Genomic DNA, 17,726 nt, shown 5'->3' on the forward strand with positions numbered 1-17,726 from the left:
ACTTTTAGCCACAGAAGGTTTTGCCACCCAAGGAAACTCTATGGAAGACAGCAATGGTATGTTCCTGGTTATAATCAGCTCATTGTGATGTTTATGGTTCAAATTTTTTGTTTTTAAAAATAATTTTCTTTATTCTTGGCTGTGCTGGGTCTTTGTTGTTGCATGAGCTTTTTTCTAGTTGCAGCAAGTGGGAACTACATCTAGTTGCAGTTGGTGGGATTCTCACTGCAGGGGCTTCTCTTGTTGCAGAGAACGGGCTCTAGAGAGAACGGGCTTCCATAGCTATAACACATGGGCTCGGTAGTTGTGGCTCCTGGGCTCCAGAGCACAGACTCAATAGTTATGGCACAGGGCTTAGCTGCTCCGAGGCATGTGGGATCTTCCCAAATCAGGGATTGAACCCATGTCTCCTGCATTGGCAGGTGGGTTCTTTACTACTGGGCCACCAGAGAAGCCCTGAGGACTCAATTTTTATTGGACGTTATATTCTTCCTCCCCCAGCCCTGGCAACCACCATTCTGCTCTCTGCTTTTCATAAATTTAACTATTATAGATACCTTATATAAATGGAGTCATATAGTCCTTGCCTTTTGTGGCTGCCTTATTCCACTTAGTGTACTATCTGTCCTCAAGTTTCATCCCTAGGTAGCATGTGACACAGTTTCCCTACTTCGTAAGGCTGAATACGAGTAATATTCCATTCTATGGATCGACTACTTTGTGATGGTTCATTCAACTGTTTATAGACAACTGTTTATAGATGATCAATTCAACCTTCAACTGTTGGGTTGAAGCTACTTCTTGGCAATAGCGAATAATGCTGCTGTAAGCATGGGGCTCCCTGCTTTCAATTCATTTGCATATATACTCAGAGGTGAATTGATTGATCATAATTCTTTTTAATTTTTGAGGGACCTCTACATTATTTTCTTTAGTGACTGCACCATTTTACATTCCCACCAAAAATGCAACTGTGTTCCTATTTCTCCACATCTTTTCTGACACTATGTTTTCTTTTCCTTCCTTCCTCCCTCCCTTTCTTCCTGCCTTCCTTCTTTGCCTCCCTTCTTTTTTTTTTTTTTTTTATAGTATCCATCATCATGGGTAGGAAAAACCCACGAGACTTTGATCTGAGATCTGAAACCCAGCATGAAAACAGTGGGGGGGGGGGGCGGAAAACTGCATGTATTACATCTCACCCATCCATTCTGCCACCATTGTCACAGAAGGCAATGGAAACACTCCTGACTTGGTTAGTCCTGTCTCTCCAGTCAAAAACCTTCCCTATTCCACCATGTGTAGGTTTCGGGGTAACCTGGGTAACTGATGTCCCCCAGTAAGTCACGCAGTTTATGCTATTTTGTCCTCTCTTATGCTCTGCCCTGCAATCCCCCCTACAAGCATTCCTTCATGTCAAAACTCTATATATTCTTTTTAAAATGTATATATTTTGTCTGTCCTGGGTCTTCACTGCAGCATATGGGCTTCTCTCCAGTCCCCAAATCCCATATATTCTTGAGTAGCACTCAAATATGTGCCCTTACACAAGCAGCCTGACTTCCCAATGCCTTTGCTGAGAATTGTCTAAGTCTCTCCCTGTTCCCACAAGGCCTCTGCTCACGACTAGGGAGAGGATGAGTCTTTGTGGGCTTCTCCACTGCTGGGACCCTGTGACTCAGAAGGTGCGACTCTCCTATTTGACAGGGAAAAGTCAAACGGAGATCCTTTTCATCAAATTAGAGCTTGATTTGATATGAAATCTCTTGTGGTACTTTTTGAAGCAGAGTATAAAAAAATTAGTAGTAGGGGGAGGTTCTTCGTCTTCACACTTTTTTCTCTTGGGGTACTGAAAATCACCTATTCCTTTCACAGTTCTCACCAGCTGCTAACCTTTCTCCCTCAGCTGCCCAAAGAAAAATCTGGCACAGCAGGCATAATCTGACAGTAAAGATGTAGCCTAACTGAGCTCAAGGAGTGTTCATCCATATTCATTCATTTATTCAAGGAAGATGTGCTTATCCCCTTCTCCATGCCAAGCACTGACACCCAGGGAGGCCTTGCATCCATTAACCAACTACAGATCTGTGAAACTACAACCTTGGTTTTTTACTACAAAGGAGAGGTGTATGGTACCTGTGAACGGGACTTTGGCCAAGCCATTGTGACACCGTGGATGGCATTAAGCCCTAAGTGAAGAAGGAAGGGCTGGAAGCCAGACTTTACCACCTGCCGTATGTCCATGTGGGCAGGGCCTACAGAGCTCTCCAGGTACAAATAGCCCTGGGCTCCCCAGGCTCTTGAGTCCAGCGTCTGACTGCTTGTCATTCACCAAGGCTGAAAACTCAAAGCAAAATAAACCATGAGGCTGTCCATGACTGCCCTGCTGGTTACTCTGGCCCTTTGCTGCTACGAGGGTGAGTATCCTTTCTAATCTGCCCAGCACCAGCCTTGGTGAGAACTTTTCCCTTGGTATTTTCACGGGGTGAACTTATCTGGGGAGTGGGAGAGCAACATATCCAGAATCCATACCTCTTCCTCTACTCGACAGTGAGTCCCCCACAAGCCCAGGCCCCATTTGATCAATTTCCAATATATTCTAGAACTCTTACCAAAAATTCATTGCAGGCAAATTTTAAAAGCTTTCTACCCGAAGTCTCTTTCTCATCTGTGATCTGTGTTTCAGAAACAGCATGACAAGATTTGGGTGTAAATCACAGCGCCTTGACCTTGAACAAAATGTTTAGTCTCTCCAGATAATCCTCTTATCATTCCTTTTTTCAAGGTCCACCAGGAGTAGTTTATGACAATAAAGTGGAATTAAGTGCGTCAAGAGTCTAAATATTTAGTAGTTACCACTGTTCTTGTTCCTAGAATTTCTTAGGTGACAGCTGAGTTGACAGCGTTTTTAACTAATAGACTCAGACTCAGAAAAATGTTACAGCTGGAAGGGTTTTGGGGAGAGATTTTTACTTCAAGAAGAGTCAGTGTTCTCTGAATCTCTGGATATAAGATCTTCAAATGGGGTCTGCGAATAAGCAGCACTCAGTATATCTACAAATGCCACTCCTTCCCTAGGAGTCTTTCCACTAATGGTGGTAGAACTAGTGTGATCATTAGCATCACAGACTTCATTTTTCTACAATTAATTCCAGCCATTTGTTCATCCATGCTTTTGCTCTGCTTCATGCCCTCAATACTGATGCAAGTCTCTTTGAGTGTTTCTCTTTTATTGAACTTTCTAAATATCCTTCTCTTTCCCTGTGCTGCCCTTTCAAATTCCCTGCATAGTTTGATGTCTGACCAGGGGGGAGATCAGAGCCTTGACAGAATACATCCCAGGCTGCCAAGTGGTTGTCATGACTTGGTGGGGATGGACAATCCAGACCAGGAAAAGGTGGTTACTTCTGGCCTCAGCACCCTTCTGGTGGGGTCAGGAATGAGCACCCATTCCCGCTTCTCATCTTCTCTAGGAATTCTGTACACCACTACAGACACTACAGAAGAGTCAATCATCACTTTGTGTATAAGCTTCCAATGTGTTCAAACTGATTAGATATTTATTTTTTTTAGCCATATCTGTATCCAATGATTGAAACCTATGCTTTAATTTAGTCTCAAAATAGCATATAGTTTACATACTCTTCTCCAGGTTTATTCTTCCTCCCTTCTGTGATCTCTGGTAAGATCTGATTCTACCATTCACTTGAAAACTCAGTTCCTAACATCTCCTCTTCCCCAGTAGCCAAGAAAAAATATGGTGTCACTCAACTGATAGGCAAAACTTGATTTTTTTTTTTTTTGAAATCTAAGGAAAGTGAATTTCAGCAAAGCGAGGGAGCTCTGGAAAGTAGTAGGTGTACTTTAAAAGGGAAAAAACTGAACTCAGGGAAACTGATTTCTAGTTCTGGCTCAGCCACTTACTCTGGGGTCTGGAGGAAGTCACAGCCCTAGGGTCCTGCCCTGTCATTGGCACAATTACCAGATGAGAGTGTAAAACCCTTGGGGTTCCTGTCTAGCTCTAATTCAGGGAACCACGGGGGAAAGTGACTTTCCCTACATCAACTGTTATCTCTTTTCCTTCTACTCCAGCCAATGCAGTTGTCTGTCCGTCACTTACTGTGGACCTGATCAATTTCGTACACAGTCCTGCCTTAGCGTACAGGCTGTCACTTTTGAAGTACAACGCATCTCCAGAAGCCGTGGATGCCAAGATGGAAGTGAAGCAATGTGTGGATAAATTCTCACTCGAAAACAAATTAATCATTTCAGAGATACTGGTAATGTCTTTCTTCTTGCTGCACAGAGGTTTCTGCTCAGCTGCACATGCCAGGGGCGGGGTCAGCGGGCTGCTCCGAAGGAGGCAGTGTCACTGCTCACTTCTAACCCTTGGCCACAGGCTGGATGTTGACATCCCAACTGCCAAGCTCCCCTAGGGAAGGTTGCATGGGGCCTCTGGGCATGTTCCTCCTTCTGGGGTCACTTCCCTGGGTGCCAGGTGGTCCAGACTGTCCTGAAGAGGAGGACGTGTGCTGTCACGGCCTCATCGTAAGGCTGAGAGCAGCAGGAGATTGTCCTCCTGTCCTCTCACTCCCTCCCCGATCCTGTAACCCTGTGTCCCTTTGGACTGAACATGTGGGGTTCCTGGGAGATCAGAGAAAAGAATGCCTGGACTGCCCCTCCAAACTTCATCCTTCTCCTTCCTTTGGAAACCCAAGTCCTGCCCCTGATGACCACCTCATGGTTTATCTGCGTGTCTATGGAAAGGATTTTCTCCTGACTTGCGTGGTTTGTTGTGATGGTTCCAGATCTATGTCATTGACCATACACTCTGGTTTCCTGCCTTGGGCCCTCCCATTTGCCTTTGGCTGGTTGAAATTTCATCGACCATGTAGTTGTGAATGAGAGTCTGTGTTAATGTTTCATCTCCAGCAGCAAGAATGATCTCTCCTTTCTTTCTTTCTTTTTCTGTTTCAGAAAAAAGTACTGCTGGTTTGTAATACCGGTGTGAAGCTTTACTAGATCCTTCTTCCATGTGATCACCTGATCTTCCATGGAAAATGTAGAGGTTTCAACGTCTTGCTCAATAAATGATTTGCCCTGCACTTCTCTACTTGTCCTGTTATTATTCAACTGTTTCTGGCTTTGAGTAGGGGTGGTTTTCATCATGAAGTGACCATTGGGTGTCATCACTAGTAAATTTTAGAGGCCCAATATCCAGTTAGGTACAGAAACCTGAGGTGCAGAGCTCTCAAAAAGAAATATTTGGTTATGTATCAGCCTGCTTGTCTCTACAGGTTTTCCACTCATGGTGCCATGGTGAAGGGATGTTGCTGTTCAGTCTCTCAGTCATGTCTGACTCTTTTGCAACCTCATGGACTGTAGCCCGCCAGGCTTCTGTGCCCATGGGATTTTGCAGGTAAGAATACTGGAATGCATTACCATTTCCTTCTCCAGAGGATCTTCCCAACCCAGGGATCAAACCCCCGTCTCCTGCATTGGCAGGCAGATTCTTTACCACTGAGCTGCCAGAGAAAAGCAGTTAAACATTCCTGTTACTGGTCTTGATTTGAGGGATACGCACATCATATCTGGGGCTTCCCCAGTGGCGCATGGGTAAAGAATCCACCTGCAATGCAGGAGATGCGGGTTTGACCCCTGGGTCAGGAAGCTCTCCTGGAGAAGGGCATGGCAACCCACTCCAGTATTCTTGTCTGGTGATCCCATGGACAGAGGAGCCTGGAGGGTTACAGTCCATGGGGTCGCAAAGAGTCAGACACGACTGAAGCGGCTGAGCATGCACACAGTATGCACAACATATCTGGCCAGTCATGTGACCTCCAACCAGCAGCATCATTCATACTTTGTCCTCATATTAACCATAACCAAACTGCTTGGTCCTTTTACCTTCACTGTGGTTTCAAACCTATAAATTGTCCAGTGCAATTTGTTCTCCATTTCCTTCTCAATTTTCAGTGAATACTCAGGGCTCAACCATCGGTTAACTCCTTCTCACTCTGCACAATCACATTGATCCTCAGCATCTCTACCCTCACCAACATCTTGGGTTAATGCTTCCTGTCTCCAATTCTCCCAAGAGCTCCAGAAGCAAGCATCCAGCTGCCACCTGGACAACACCCTTCAAGCACTCCACCATTACAGCTGGAGGAAAGTATAAAATTGAAAACACCATCTGCCTGTAAACTATTCCTCTTCTAGCTGCCCTTACCCGCTCCCGGCTACTGGACCCACCATCTAGTGAAAACCGGCAGATCCCATCGGCTTCTGGCCAGTTTCCAGGGGCTGCTGTAACACACAGTCCTACACATGGTGACTCAGTCAGATTATTTTCTCAAAGTTCGGAGGGCAGAACCCCAAAATCTGTTACACTCTGCTGAAATCATTGTGTCAGGAGGGCCGTGCTCCCTCTGGAAGATCTAGGTAGAAATCTGTTATGGCTGCTTCCAGCTTTGATGACTGATGGCATTCTTTGTTTTGCGCCCACATCACTCCGATCTCTTCCCTGTGGGATCACATTGTCAAATCTCCCTCTACCTCCTTCATGTAGAACATGTGGGATTGCACTTAGAGGACCCCTGAGAATTCAGGTTAAAGTCCCCATCTCAAAATCTGTAACTTTATCACATCTGTGAAGTCTTTTTTTTTTTTTTTTAACCATGGAAGGATAATGTTACAAATTTTAGGGGTTAAGATGTGGATATCTTCAAAGGGCTTTGTCAGCTTACTACAGCTTATCTCGCCTCTGACATCTACAGAGTCACTAAGTTCTGCCCCCTCCACTGTAAGGGCTTCCGAGCAGGCCCTCCTTTCCAGCCCCACAGCTCTCATCACAGTCCAGCCCTCATCCTTCCCGGCTTGGAACAAAGTCTCTTAAATAGTCTCCTGGGCTCTGTGATACCCCTCCTGCGATACATCCTCTTCACTGATGCCAGTGAGCCTTCTAAAATTGGGATGTGAATCTGAGACCACTTCTGTAAATCTAAGATACTAAGGGGCACATGTTTCCAAATGCTTCAAGTAACAGAATTTATTATTCATCTGACAACACTCTCAAATTACATGGGGTAATATTTATACAATCTCTTAATTGAGAAATAGAAGATAATGATTATCTACCATTATCAATGAATAACAATGTTTTTATAATAAGTGTATTTTAATCACATCAGGAAATACATGTGCTTAATTTAGTCCCTATTTTGTGAAACACATTACATATTCAGTCTACACACGATGCTTCAAGGACACAGGGATTCATGGAATTCTTGCAACACTCTGAGAAATCCAGATTGGAATCATTACTGGGAGGATCGAGGCCCACCATGGACATTACACAAGGACTTCCACAACTCGGTCCCTGAGTGTCAATCCAAGAAGCCCAACTAGTAGAATTTCAGAATGGGAGGGATTACGATGAGAAGGAAATCGAAAATTTCCTATAAATGAAGAATATGAAATTGAATAACCCACTCACTCCCCACAACCAAACACATTTTGTGACTTTCTGTGACTTTAACTTACTCTAAAGAAAGATGCTGCTTTCAGAAAGAAACACTAAGTCATACCCGAAGATGGAGAATAAAAATGGAATTAACTCAAGAGGGAAGGGATAGATGTATACTGATAGCTTATTCATACTGTTGTACAGCAGAAACTAACACAACATATAAAACAGTTACCCTCCAATTAACAATAAACATAAAAAATGGAATCAACACAAGACTAGAAGATACAGAAGTAAAACTAAAAATTCAAAGGCTCTGACCTGCAGCTATCAGTTCAGTCACTCAGTTGTGTCCAACTTTTTGTGACCCCATGGACTACAGCATGCCAGGCCTCCCGGTCCATCACCAATTCCCAGAGGTTGCTCAAACTCATGTCCGTCGGGTCAGTGATGCCATCCAACCATCTCATCCTCTGTCATCCCCTTCTCCCGTCTTCGATCTTTCCCAGCATCAGGGTCTTTTCCAACGAGTCAGTTCTTCACATCAAGTGGCCAAAGTATTGGAGTTTCAGCTTCAGCATCAGTCCTTCCAATGAATATTCAGGACTGATTTCCTTTAGGATTGGCTGGTTTGATCTCCTTGCAGTCCAAGGAACTCTCAAGAGTCTTCTTCAACATCACAGTTTCAAAAATGTCAATTCTTTGGCACTCGGCTTTCTTTATCTGAAGCTAAATACAAATATAATTCTATATGCAATCAACTATCATTTAAACATGAAAATAAAGATATTTCAGAAGTGCAAATCTTCAAAAGTTTTGTCTCCAATGAACTTTGTGTCAAAAGGTATTAGAGGATGTGTGTTACAAAAAAGAGGAAGTAGATGAAGAAAGAAATATGCTGCTCTTTAGCCACTAAGTCATGTCTGACCCTTTTGTGACCCCGTGGACTGTAGCCCACCAGGCTCCTCTGTCCATGGGACCTTCCAAGCAAAAATACTGGAACGGTTTGCCATTACTTTCTCCAGTGTTATCTTCCAGACCCAGGGACCAAACCCATATCTTCTGCATTGGAAGGCGTATGCTTTACCACTGAGCCACCAGGGAAGCCTGTAGAAAGAAGCATGCAATCCCATATATACAGGAAATAACGTGGATTTTTATGTATTAACCAGTAGAAAATAGAAAAAAATATTGAGAACATGTCAATACCAGGAGACAATGAAAAAAGTGGTAGATGAGAATGAGAATACATGGTGAGGATGGGAATGGAAGGTGTCTAGCGTTATTCCTTGGGAACTGTTTCTCTCTTTTTTTAAGTTTTAAATATTCTTTTTCTTTTCTTTTGCCCTGTTGTGCAACTTGTAGAATCTTAGTTTCCTGACCAGGGATTGAACCAGTGCCAAAACAGTGAAAATGCTGATTCCTAACCACTGTTCAGTTCAGTTCAGTCACTCAGTCGTCACTGTACCACCAGGAAATTCGCTCTTTTGTTTTCAAAATTGAAGTATGATTGATTTACAATGTTGTGTTAGTTGCTGGTATACAGCAAAGTGATTCAATTATCTATCTGTATCTAATCTTTTTCAGATTGTTTTCTATTATAGTTTATTATAAGATATTGAATACAGTTCCCTGTGCTATACAGTGAGACCTTGTTGTTTACCTCTTTTATGCATCATAGTTTGTATCTGCTAATCCTAGACTCCTAATTCATTCCTCCCGCAACCTCTTCACCCCCTTTTCCCTTTGGTAACCATAAGTCTGCTTTCTGTATCTGTGAATCCATTTCTGTTTTGTAAAGAAGTTTATTTGTATCATTCATTAGATTCCACATAGAAGTGATGTCATATAATATTTGTCTTTCTCTGTCTGACTTACTTCACATAGTATGATAATCTCTTGGTCCATCCATGTTGCTGTAATTGGCGTTATATCATTCTTTCTTACGGCTCAATAATATTCCTTTGTGTGTATATATCACATCTTCTTTATCGATTTATCTGTGGGTGAACATTTAGGTTGCTTCCGTGTCTTGGTTACTGTCAATAGTGCTGCTATGAACATTGGAGTGAACGTACTTTTCAAATTAGAGTTTTCTTCAGATATACGCTCAGGAGTGGGATCGCTGGATCATACGGCAACTCTATTTTTAGTTTTTTAAGGAACCTCCGTACTGTTTCCGTAGTGGCTGCACCAATTTACATTCCCACCAACAGTGTGGAAGAGTTCCCTTTATCCCACAACCTCTTCAGCATATATTATTTGTAGACTTTTTGATGATAGCCATTCTGACCAGTGTGAAGGGGTGGCTCACTGTAGTTTTGATTTGTACTTCTTTCATAATAAGCAATATTGAGCATCTTTCCACTTGCCTATTGGCCATCTGTATGTCTTCTTTGGAAAGACATCTATTTAGGTCTTCTGCCTATTTTTTTTATTGGATTGCTTTTTTTGTTGTTGTTGTTATTGAGTTGTATGTTTATACATTTTGGAAATTAACCCCTTGTTGAATGCACTGTTCACAAATATTTTCTCCCAATCCATAGACTCTTTTTTAATTTAGTTTATGGTTTCCTTTGTTGTGCAAAAGCTTTTAAGTTTAATTAGGTCCCATTAGTTTTGTTATTGTTGAGTCCCTAAATTGTATCTGACCAACTCTTTTGCAACACCGTGGACTGTAGCCCACCAGGCTCCTCTGTCCATGGGATTTTCCCAGGCAAGAATATTGAAGTGGGTTGCCCTTCCCTTCTCCAGGGGATCTTCCTGACCCAGGGATCGAACTTGCACCTCCTGCATCGGCAGGCAGATTCTTTACCACCGAGCAACCAGAGAAGCTCCCCCATTAGTTTACTTCACTTTTATTCCTCTTGCCTTGGGAGATGAGCTGAGAAGACATTGCTATGATTTATGTCAGAGATTGCTATGCCTGTGTTCTCATCTAGGAATTTCATGGTGTCATGTCTATATTTAACCTTTAAGCCATTTTGAGTTTATTTTTCTGGATAGGGTAAGGATGTGCTCTAACTTTGTCAGTTTACATACAGCTATCCAGCTTCCCCAGCACCACTTGCTGAAGAAATTGTCTCTTCTCCATCGTATATTCTTCCCTCCTTTGTTGAAGATGAATTGATCATAGGAGTGTGGGTTTTTTCCTGGGCTCTCTATTCTGTGAAAACTGTTTTTCAATATTTTCTTTTTTGAACAATCCTCCTATATTGTTACTTTAAACAAAAATTCTGAAAAGCACAGGAAGGTGTAAGACAAATGAAAAGAATAGCCTGGATAGAAGAAAGGGGGCTGAAAAAAATGGTTTGTAGCAAAGTCTGACCCCAAAAGTTGGTTACAATGCTTGAAATTATCTCTGGTTAACTTGGAATCTATGCTACACCAAACTTAGGAGAAACTGGATGTGTTCTGCTGAAAGAATTACTAAATTTCCTTAAAGAATTAATTATCATTAAGTGACAAGACATGAGTGAGAACTGGAGAAAAGTAGGTGGTATATCACTGAGAATGAGAGTTGATCATAGAAATGAGCAACCTCTAGATATTCAAGGATGAACAAAGCTCCTAAGAGTTTGCATCCTCTGGGAAGAAAGACTTGTTTAGGGAGGTGGTGGCTTAGTTGGATCTTGAAAGACAAAGTGGATGAGGATAACAGAGGAGAAAGGAACTCTACCCCACCCCCTCCATCCCCCCAGGAGTGAGGACAAGCCTGGGAAAAGCCATGGATATGAAGCTGAACATCCCTGTACTGGAGGCCACAGATGCCCACGCTCCTGCCAGCATCTGTCTGCTCTGGGGCTGCACTTACAGCCCTGGAGTAGGTAGCTACCTAGACCTATTGATCCATCATCACAAGGGCAAACAACTTAGATGTTTCCCTAGTCTTGAATTTCTCAACCATGGCTTTTCTGACATTTGAGACTAAAGAAGTCTTCTTTGAGTAGATGCCCCAGGCATTGCAGGTTGTCCGGCAGCATCCCTTGTCTCTACCCACTCGATGCAAACAGCATACTACCCACCCTCTGCAGACACCCAAAACATCTCTAGACACTGACAAATGTCCACAGCATTGAAGGAAGGAGCATGGATACCAGCCACAGGAGAGAATCACTGTTCTAGCAATGGATACTTCATACAAGTTCTTCCATATACCCTTTATAATGTCCCTAAGGACCAGAGGTTCACAACTGCGGATGTCAATGGTTAGCAACAAAAAAGTGGCCTTGAAGTGAGGGGACAGTTACCAACTGAATAGAGAAGAGAATGGCGTAAATATCTAAGTAGCCATGTAGCTTTCACATGGGTATGGGGATTAAAAGCTTAACCACAGAGTTTTTGGAAATGTCAATTGTGTAAAGTGCAAGATTTTGGTGGATGAGCCAAAGAGAAATAGCTGGAGGTGACTTGATCCTGGCTCGGCTTCCAAATCCGGCTCACCACTCCAAGTCAGTGAATGGATCCAGGTTAGATTGGATCAAGATAATGCTTACTTGGAAACAGGGAGGTGACACAGTCCTCAGATGGCTTGGGTTCCAACTTCCTTCTCTCTTGACCTCTCCTCTTCTTATTTTGACTCCAAAGTCCTCATCCAGAGCATAAAGAAGGTAGTGTTAGCACCAGGATGTCAGGCTAATGCCTGCTTTTAATGTTGGGTTTGATCCTTTAGTAGAGAGTCAAGTTTAAATAAGCTTCTCTTTCTAAATAGACTTAGTAGTAAAAGCAGGTAATATCATCAATGAAGTCTTTGTATCAATTCAAGATCTATCTCAAAAAACACTGACACAATGATTATTTAAGCACCTGCCATAGTTCCCGTCACACAAAGATCAGAGGTGCACCGGCCATGCCCTCAAGAAACAGAACAGGGAGGAACGGTCCATGGATTCAGGGTTCTGCAGAGATCAAAAGAGAGCTCACCATGGAGAGCCAAAGGCACCTTGGAAGGGAGATCTCCATAGATTGAAGGGCCAGGAAAGGGCATGAAAACACGCGGCTGTCCTTGATGTGGCACCAGGAATGAATAAGGATTTTCAACTCAGATGGACTGAGGCAAGACCAGTGTGGGAGGTGGGCTCATAGGGAGCAAAGGGCTGGAGAAGAAAATGGTCAGACCCCCAAAGAGGTCAGCCTGGAGTTGACATGGGGCAGTTGTGTAAGTCCAGGTCACAAGAATCCCTCTGACTCACTTCACTTAGTATGACAATCTCCAGGTCCATCCATGTTGCCACAAATGGCATGATTTCATTCTTTGTAATGACTTTGCTTTGAGAACCCCATGAACACAATGAACAGGCAAAAAGATATGACCCCAGAGGAGCCCTCCAAGTCAGTAGGTGTCCAATATGCTACGGAGGAAGAAAGGATAAACAGCTCCGTAAAGAAAGAAGAGGCTGGGCTAGAGTGGAAGTGTCACTCAGTCTGGTGGTGAAAATAAAGTCCAATGCTGTAAAACAATGCATAGGACTGATGCTGAAGCCGAAGCTCCAATACTTTGGCCACCTGCTGTGAAGAGCTGACTCATTGGGAAAGACTCTGATGCTGGGAAAGATGGAAGGCAAGAGGAGAAGGGGATGACAGAAGATGAAAGCATTGGGTGGCATCATTGACTCCATGCACATGAGTTTGAGCAAACTCTGGGAGATAGTGAAAGATAGGGAAGCCTGTTGTGCTGCAATCCACAGGATTGCAAAGTCGGACACGACTGAGCAACTGAACTGAACTAACTGTTGAGAACAGTATGGAGATTTCTTAAAAAACTAAAAAAAGTTGCATTATCATCTAGCAATCCCATTGCTGGGCATATAACCAGACAAAACTGTAATTCATTCCTTCCAATGAATATCCAGTACTAATTTCCTTTAGGATGGACTGGTTGGATCTCCTTACAGTCCAAGGGACTCTCAAGAGTCTTCTCCAGCAACACAGTTCAAAATTCTTTGGCACTCAGCTTTCTTTATAGTTCAACTGTCACATTCATACATGACCACTGGAAAAACCGTAGCTTTGACCAGACGGGCCTTTGTTGACAAAGTAATGTCTCTGCTTTTTAATATGCTGTCTAGGTTGGTCATAGCTTTTCTTCCAAGGAGCAAACGTCTTTTAATTTCATGGCTGCAGTCACCATCTGCAGTGATTTTGGAGCCCCCCAAAAATAAAGTCTCTCTCACTGTTTCCATTGTTTCCCCATCTATTTGCCATGAAGTGATGGGACTGGATGCCACGATCTTAGTTTTCTGAATGTTGCGTTTTAAGCTAACTTTTTCACTCTCCTCTTTCACTTTCATCAAGAGGCTCTTTAGTTCTTCTTTGCTTTCTGCCATACGGGTGGTGTCATCTGCATATCTGAGTTTAAGACATTTCTCCCAGCAATTTTGAGTCCAGCTTCTCCACAGTGGCTACACTAATTTACATTCTCACCAACAGTGTAGGAATGTTCCCTTTTCTCCACACCCTCTCCAGAATTTGTTATTTAACAAATCTATCTCATGTTGATCGTTCTGATCAGTGTGAGGCGGTATCTCATTGTAATTTTGATCTGCATTTCTCTAATAATGATTTACAATGTTCAGCATCTTTTCATGTGCCTATTTGGCCAGTAGATTTCATCATTGTCTTATTCATAAGGTTGTTGTTAAGAAGATAAAAGGAGGCTTTCCACTAGTGCCTTGTATCAAGCAAGTGCTATATAATTGTTTGGCATTCATGTTTCACAAAATTTTGAAAGCAAGTAGAAAAAGACTGGTGCTGGCTATAGAAAAAATTAGTAGGCCAACAGTATGTAGAGAGAGTATATGTGAGAGAAGTTATATATGTAAGTTATATCTCATTAAAACTTTCCCAAGAAGGAATCAAAAAAATATCAAGTGAACATGAATCAAGATAGAGTGCTTTAGGGACTTCCCTGGTGTTGGTATGCTTAGTCGCTCAGTCGTGTCCAACTCTTGCAACCCCAAAGACTGTAGCCTGCCAGGCTCCTCTGTCCATGGGATTCTCCAGGCAAGAATACTGGAGTGGGTTGCCATCTGGTGGTGGGTCCAGTGGCTAAGAATGTGTTCCCAATGCAGGCAGACCAGGCTCGATCCCTGATCAGGGAAGTAGATCCCACATGCCCCAACTAAATATTCTATGTGCCGCAACTAAGACCCGGTGCGCCAAATAAAAAAGTAAAAAGGATTGTAGTTAATTAGTTGCTAAGTCAGATCCTACTCTTTTGTGACACGCATGGACTGTAGCCCACCAGGCTCCTTTGTTCCTGAAATTTCCCAGGCAAGAATACTAGGGTGGGTTGCCATGTCCTTCTCCAGGGAATCTTCCTGACCCCGGGATTGAACCCACATGTCCTGCATTAGCGGGCAGGTTCTTTACCACTGAGCAACCAGGGAAGTCCAATTAAAAAGGGTACAATGCTTTATTTTCAAACTCATTACCTTTCACCTCGGATCTAACCATAATGCTTCCTTGGGTATTTTAGAGAAGGTAAAGTTGAAGCAAAGAGTTCAGTAGTCTCTAAAGGTCCTAGTAGTCTTTCCAAGTTTATCATAATGCATTTCAACTTTATAAAATTAATCGCTAGCAGCTGACATGTAGGCTGTTCCTGCTCTGTGCCCAGTCCTATTCTAAGCACTTACGTGTTGTAACAGACTAGGACCACACAACATTCCCAAGACTATTTCCATCGTGCACAGAGGCACAGCTGTGAAATCCCGACAGTGGGCTGAGCCCAAGCCAAGGGGGGCATCCAGTCTAGGAAAGGCCTGATGATTTGAACAACAGACAACTCACTGATGACAAAAATGTCTCCCAAACCAGGGCCTCTCCTGAAGTTTCTTGGCTGGGTAAGTGCCTCTCCACCAGAAAAACATCCTTGTTTACTGACATGACAGGTGATATTTTAGTTCTCAAGACTTTTAGACTTTGGCATGATCTTAAGGAAGAAGAGACTCACCTCCAAAGAACATGCCCCGGGTTAATGTTCCCACAGCCCTGGAGGTGAGAGGCAGAACCAGTTTTACCAAAGGAATGAAAATAAAGAAATAGGGGTGTTATCTTGTCCCCAGAATATTGTGGAGTTGATTCATCTGGGTCACTTACAATTAAAAAAAAAAAACAAACTTGATGATCATCTAAATTTCAAAACGTGGTGCAGTGGTAAAGAATCCACCTGCCAATGCAGGAGACATAAGAGATGTGGGTTTAATCCCTGGGTCAGGAACATCCCCTGGAGTAGGGTATGACAACCCACTCCAGTATTCTTGCCTGGAGAATCCCATGGACAGGGGAGCGTGGCAGGCTACAGTCCTTGGGGTCGTAAGGGTCAGACACAGCTGAGCATAGAGCACACATACACCAACTTCAAAATAACTTTAGTACACTTTTGGGCCAATGGATGAATCCCTGAGGGGGGACAAAACGGTTGTCACTAAATGTTATTATTTACATTAAATATGCCATGGCCTCTAATGACCAAAATATGAGTGTGAACATATCTCAGGTCTTCTATGAGCTCAAGACCAGACCAAATATAATACTGCCTTACCAAATGCTTTCTTCCCCCAAACACAAGGCAGTCAGGGGAAAAGTGTGTTAATCGCTCAGTCGTGTCTGATTCTGTGACCCTTGGACTATAGCCCACCAGGCTCCTCAGTCCATGGGATTTCCCAGGCAAGAATACTAGAATGGATTGCCATGCCCTCCTCCAGGGGATCTTCCTGACCCAAGAATCGAACCCGCATCTCCTGTGTCTCCTGCAGCCAGGGTAAAATCTGTGAATAATTCACCTCTACACTGGGGTTTATCATAGCAGATGGTCAATAAATGTCACTCACACACAGAAAATGAAGGTCCCTCACTCCTCCAGTGTCAGGACTTAATTTGGGGACCTGAGTCCCCTTCGGGACCTTTGGGAAAGAGAACAAAATCAAGCCAACAACCCAAGCATCTTGACCTTTTGGTTTCTTCTATTTCTCCTTGTAAATGCTGGCTTGCAAAGTAGTCTTTTGCAAGGTGAGCTGTTATTTGATTCACCTAAAAACAATCATCCTTTGCTATGGAGAACACCCCTCTTTATTGTGGGTACCACATACATGATGTGGGATTTGTTTCAGAGTAATAAACCTCTGAGGGCGTCCAGGGTCCCTGCAGGTAACAGGCAGGTCCCAAAAACTGGGTGACCAGGCGGAGTCTCCATTAAGTCCTGGTCAGGGATACCATCTCCTATTTCATTACCAATGTCCTTCACGTGCCTTTGGAAGGCAGATCTCCAGCAAAGGTCTACTGGGGGAAAATACATATGTAAGAACATAGCCTTCTTCCTTATTTCTCACCTCTTGCTAAATCAGTAGTGTTCTTGGCAGTTTATGCTCCAGCTGGATGATGGAAAGGGATGAGTCCCAAATAACCCAGAGAGCAAATAACACATTCATGGGTAGTTAACTATTGACTCTTTTCTCTGACTCTCTAGTCCTTAAACCTAAGCTGACCTTGTTCCCCTTGTTCCTATTCCCTTTCTATCACCCCTATTTCAACTGGTGTGGGTTCTCTCTTATGAGGCTATCCTGTCCCCTCTGTGACACCAAGAGATACACTTTCCCTGCTTTCCTTGTCATGACAAGTACAATCTGCTCCTGGGGGCCCCTGTACTTGCTGTTCCCTCTGCATAGAACACTTTTCCCAGAACTTCCCTTGGATATCATTGTCCACTCATCCAAGCTTAAAAGGCTTTCTTCCTACAGCTTGCCTGGACCTCCCTACAGGATGCTGTCCTTAGTGGTTGTTTAGTCTTTAGAGCCATTGCTTTATATCACTCATTCAGTTGAAGGCTTGTCTGTTGCCTGCCCCGTAAGCACCACAAGGGCAAGGTCCGGGTCTAACTTATCCCTGCGAATGAATGTGTGACACATAGCAAAGGGCCCAGTCATAGTAGAAGCTCCTGATATTGCTGAATGATGAATGGATGGATGGATGGATGGATGGAAAGATGAACGGGTGGATGGATAGATAAATGAAGTGGATGGACAGTTGAATGGGTGGATGGATAGATGAATGGGTGGTTGGATGGATGCATAGATGAATGGATGGGTGGGTGGATGAATGAACCTCCTACTAATCCATGATACCGTGTTTTAAGCCCTGTGATAGGCTCTTTACATAGAGTCTCATCTTGACAAAACCAAGCATGGCATCATTTATTCCCCTTTTAGCAGTGAGGAAAAGGAAGCTCAGAATGACCATGAGTTTGTCCAAGGACACTTCATGATTA

General features: G+C 43.3%; 1 protein-coding gene across 1 annotated transcript; it reads left to right on the plus strand.

Moving 5' to 3' along the window:
• The first annotated feature begins 2,270 nt into the window (after positions 1-2,270).
• On the plus strand, positions 2,271-5,102 carry LOC122431093 (secretoglobin family 1D member-like). Its single transcript, XM_043452171.1, has 3 exons — positions 2,271-2,414; positions 4,090-4,277; positions 4,975-5,102. Exons 1-3 carry the CDS (start codon positions 2,360-2,362, stop codon positions 5,017-5,019), a joined length of 288 nt encoding a protein of 95 aa, XP_043308106.1. The 5' UTR covers positions 2,271-2,359; the 3' UTR covers positions 5,020-5,102.
• Positions 5,103-17,726: the final 12,624 nt, after the last annotated feature.

The sequence above is a fragment of the Cervus canadensis genome, chromosome 29 (assembly GCF_019320065.1).
Source record: "Cervus canadensis isolate Bull #8, Minnesota chromosome 29, ASM1932006v1, whole genome shotgun sequence".
In the NCBI taxonomy this organism is placed as follows: Eukaryota; Metazoa; Chordata; class Mammalia; order Artiodactyla; family Cervidae; genus Cervus; species Cervus canadensis.

Excerpts from the sequence above, each read along its gene's own strand:
- LOC122431093 (XM_043452171.1), top strand. The coding sequence starts at position 2,360 with ATGAGGCTGTCCATGACTGCCCTGCTGGTTACTCTGGCCCTTTGCTGC. Across the intron at positions 2,415-4,089 it reads GGCCCTTTGCTGCTACGAGG|CCAATGCAGTTGTCTGTCCG; the intron begins GTGAGTATCCTT and ends CTTCTACTCCAG. Across the intron at positions 4,278-4,974 it reads TAATCATTTCAGAGATACTG|AAAAAAGTACTGCTGGTTTG; the intron begins GTAATGTCTTTC and ends TTTCTGTTTCAG.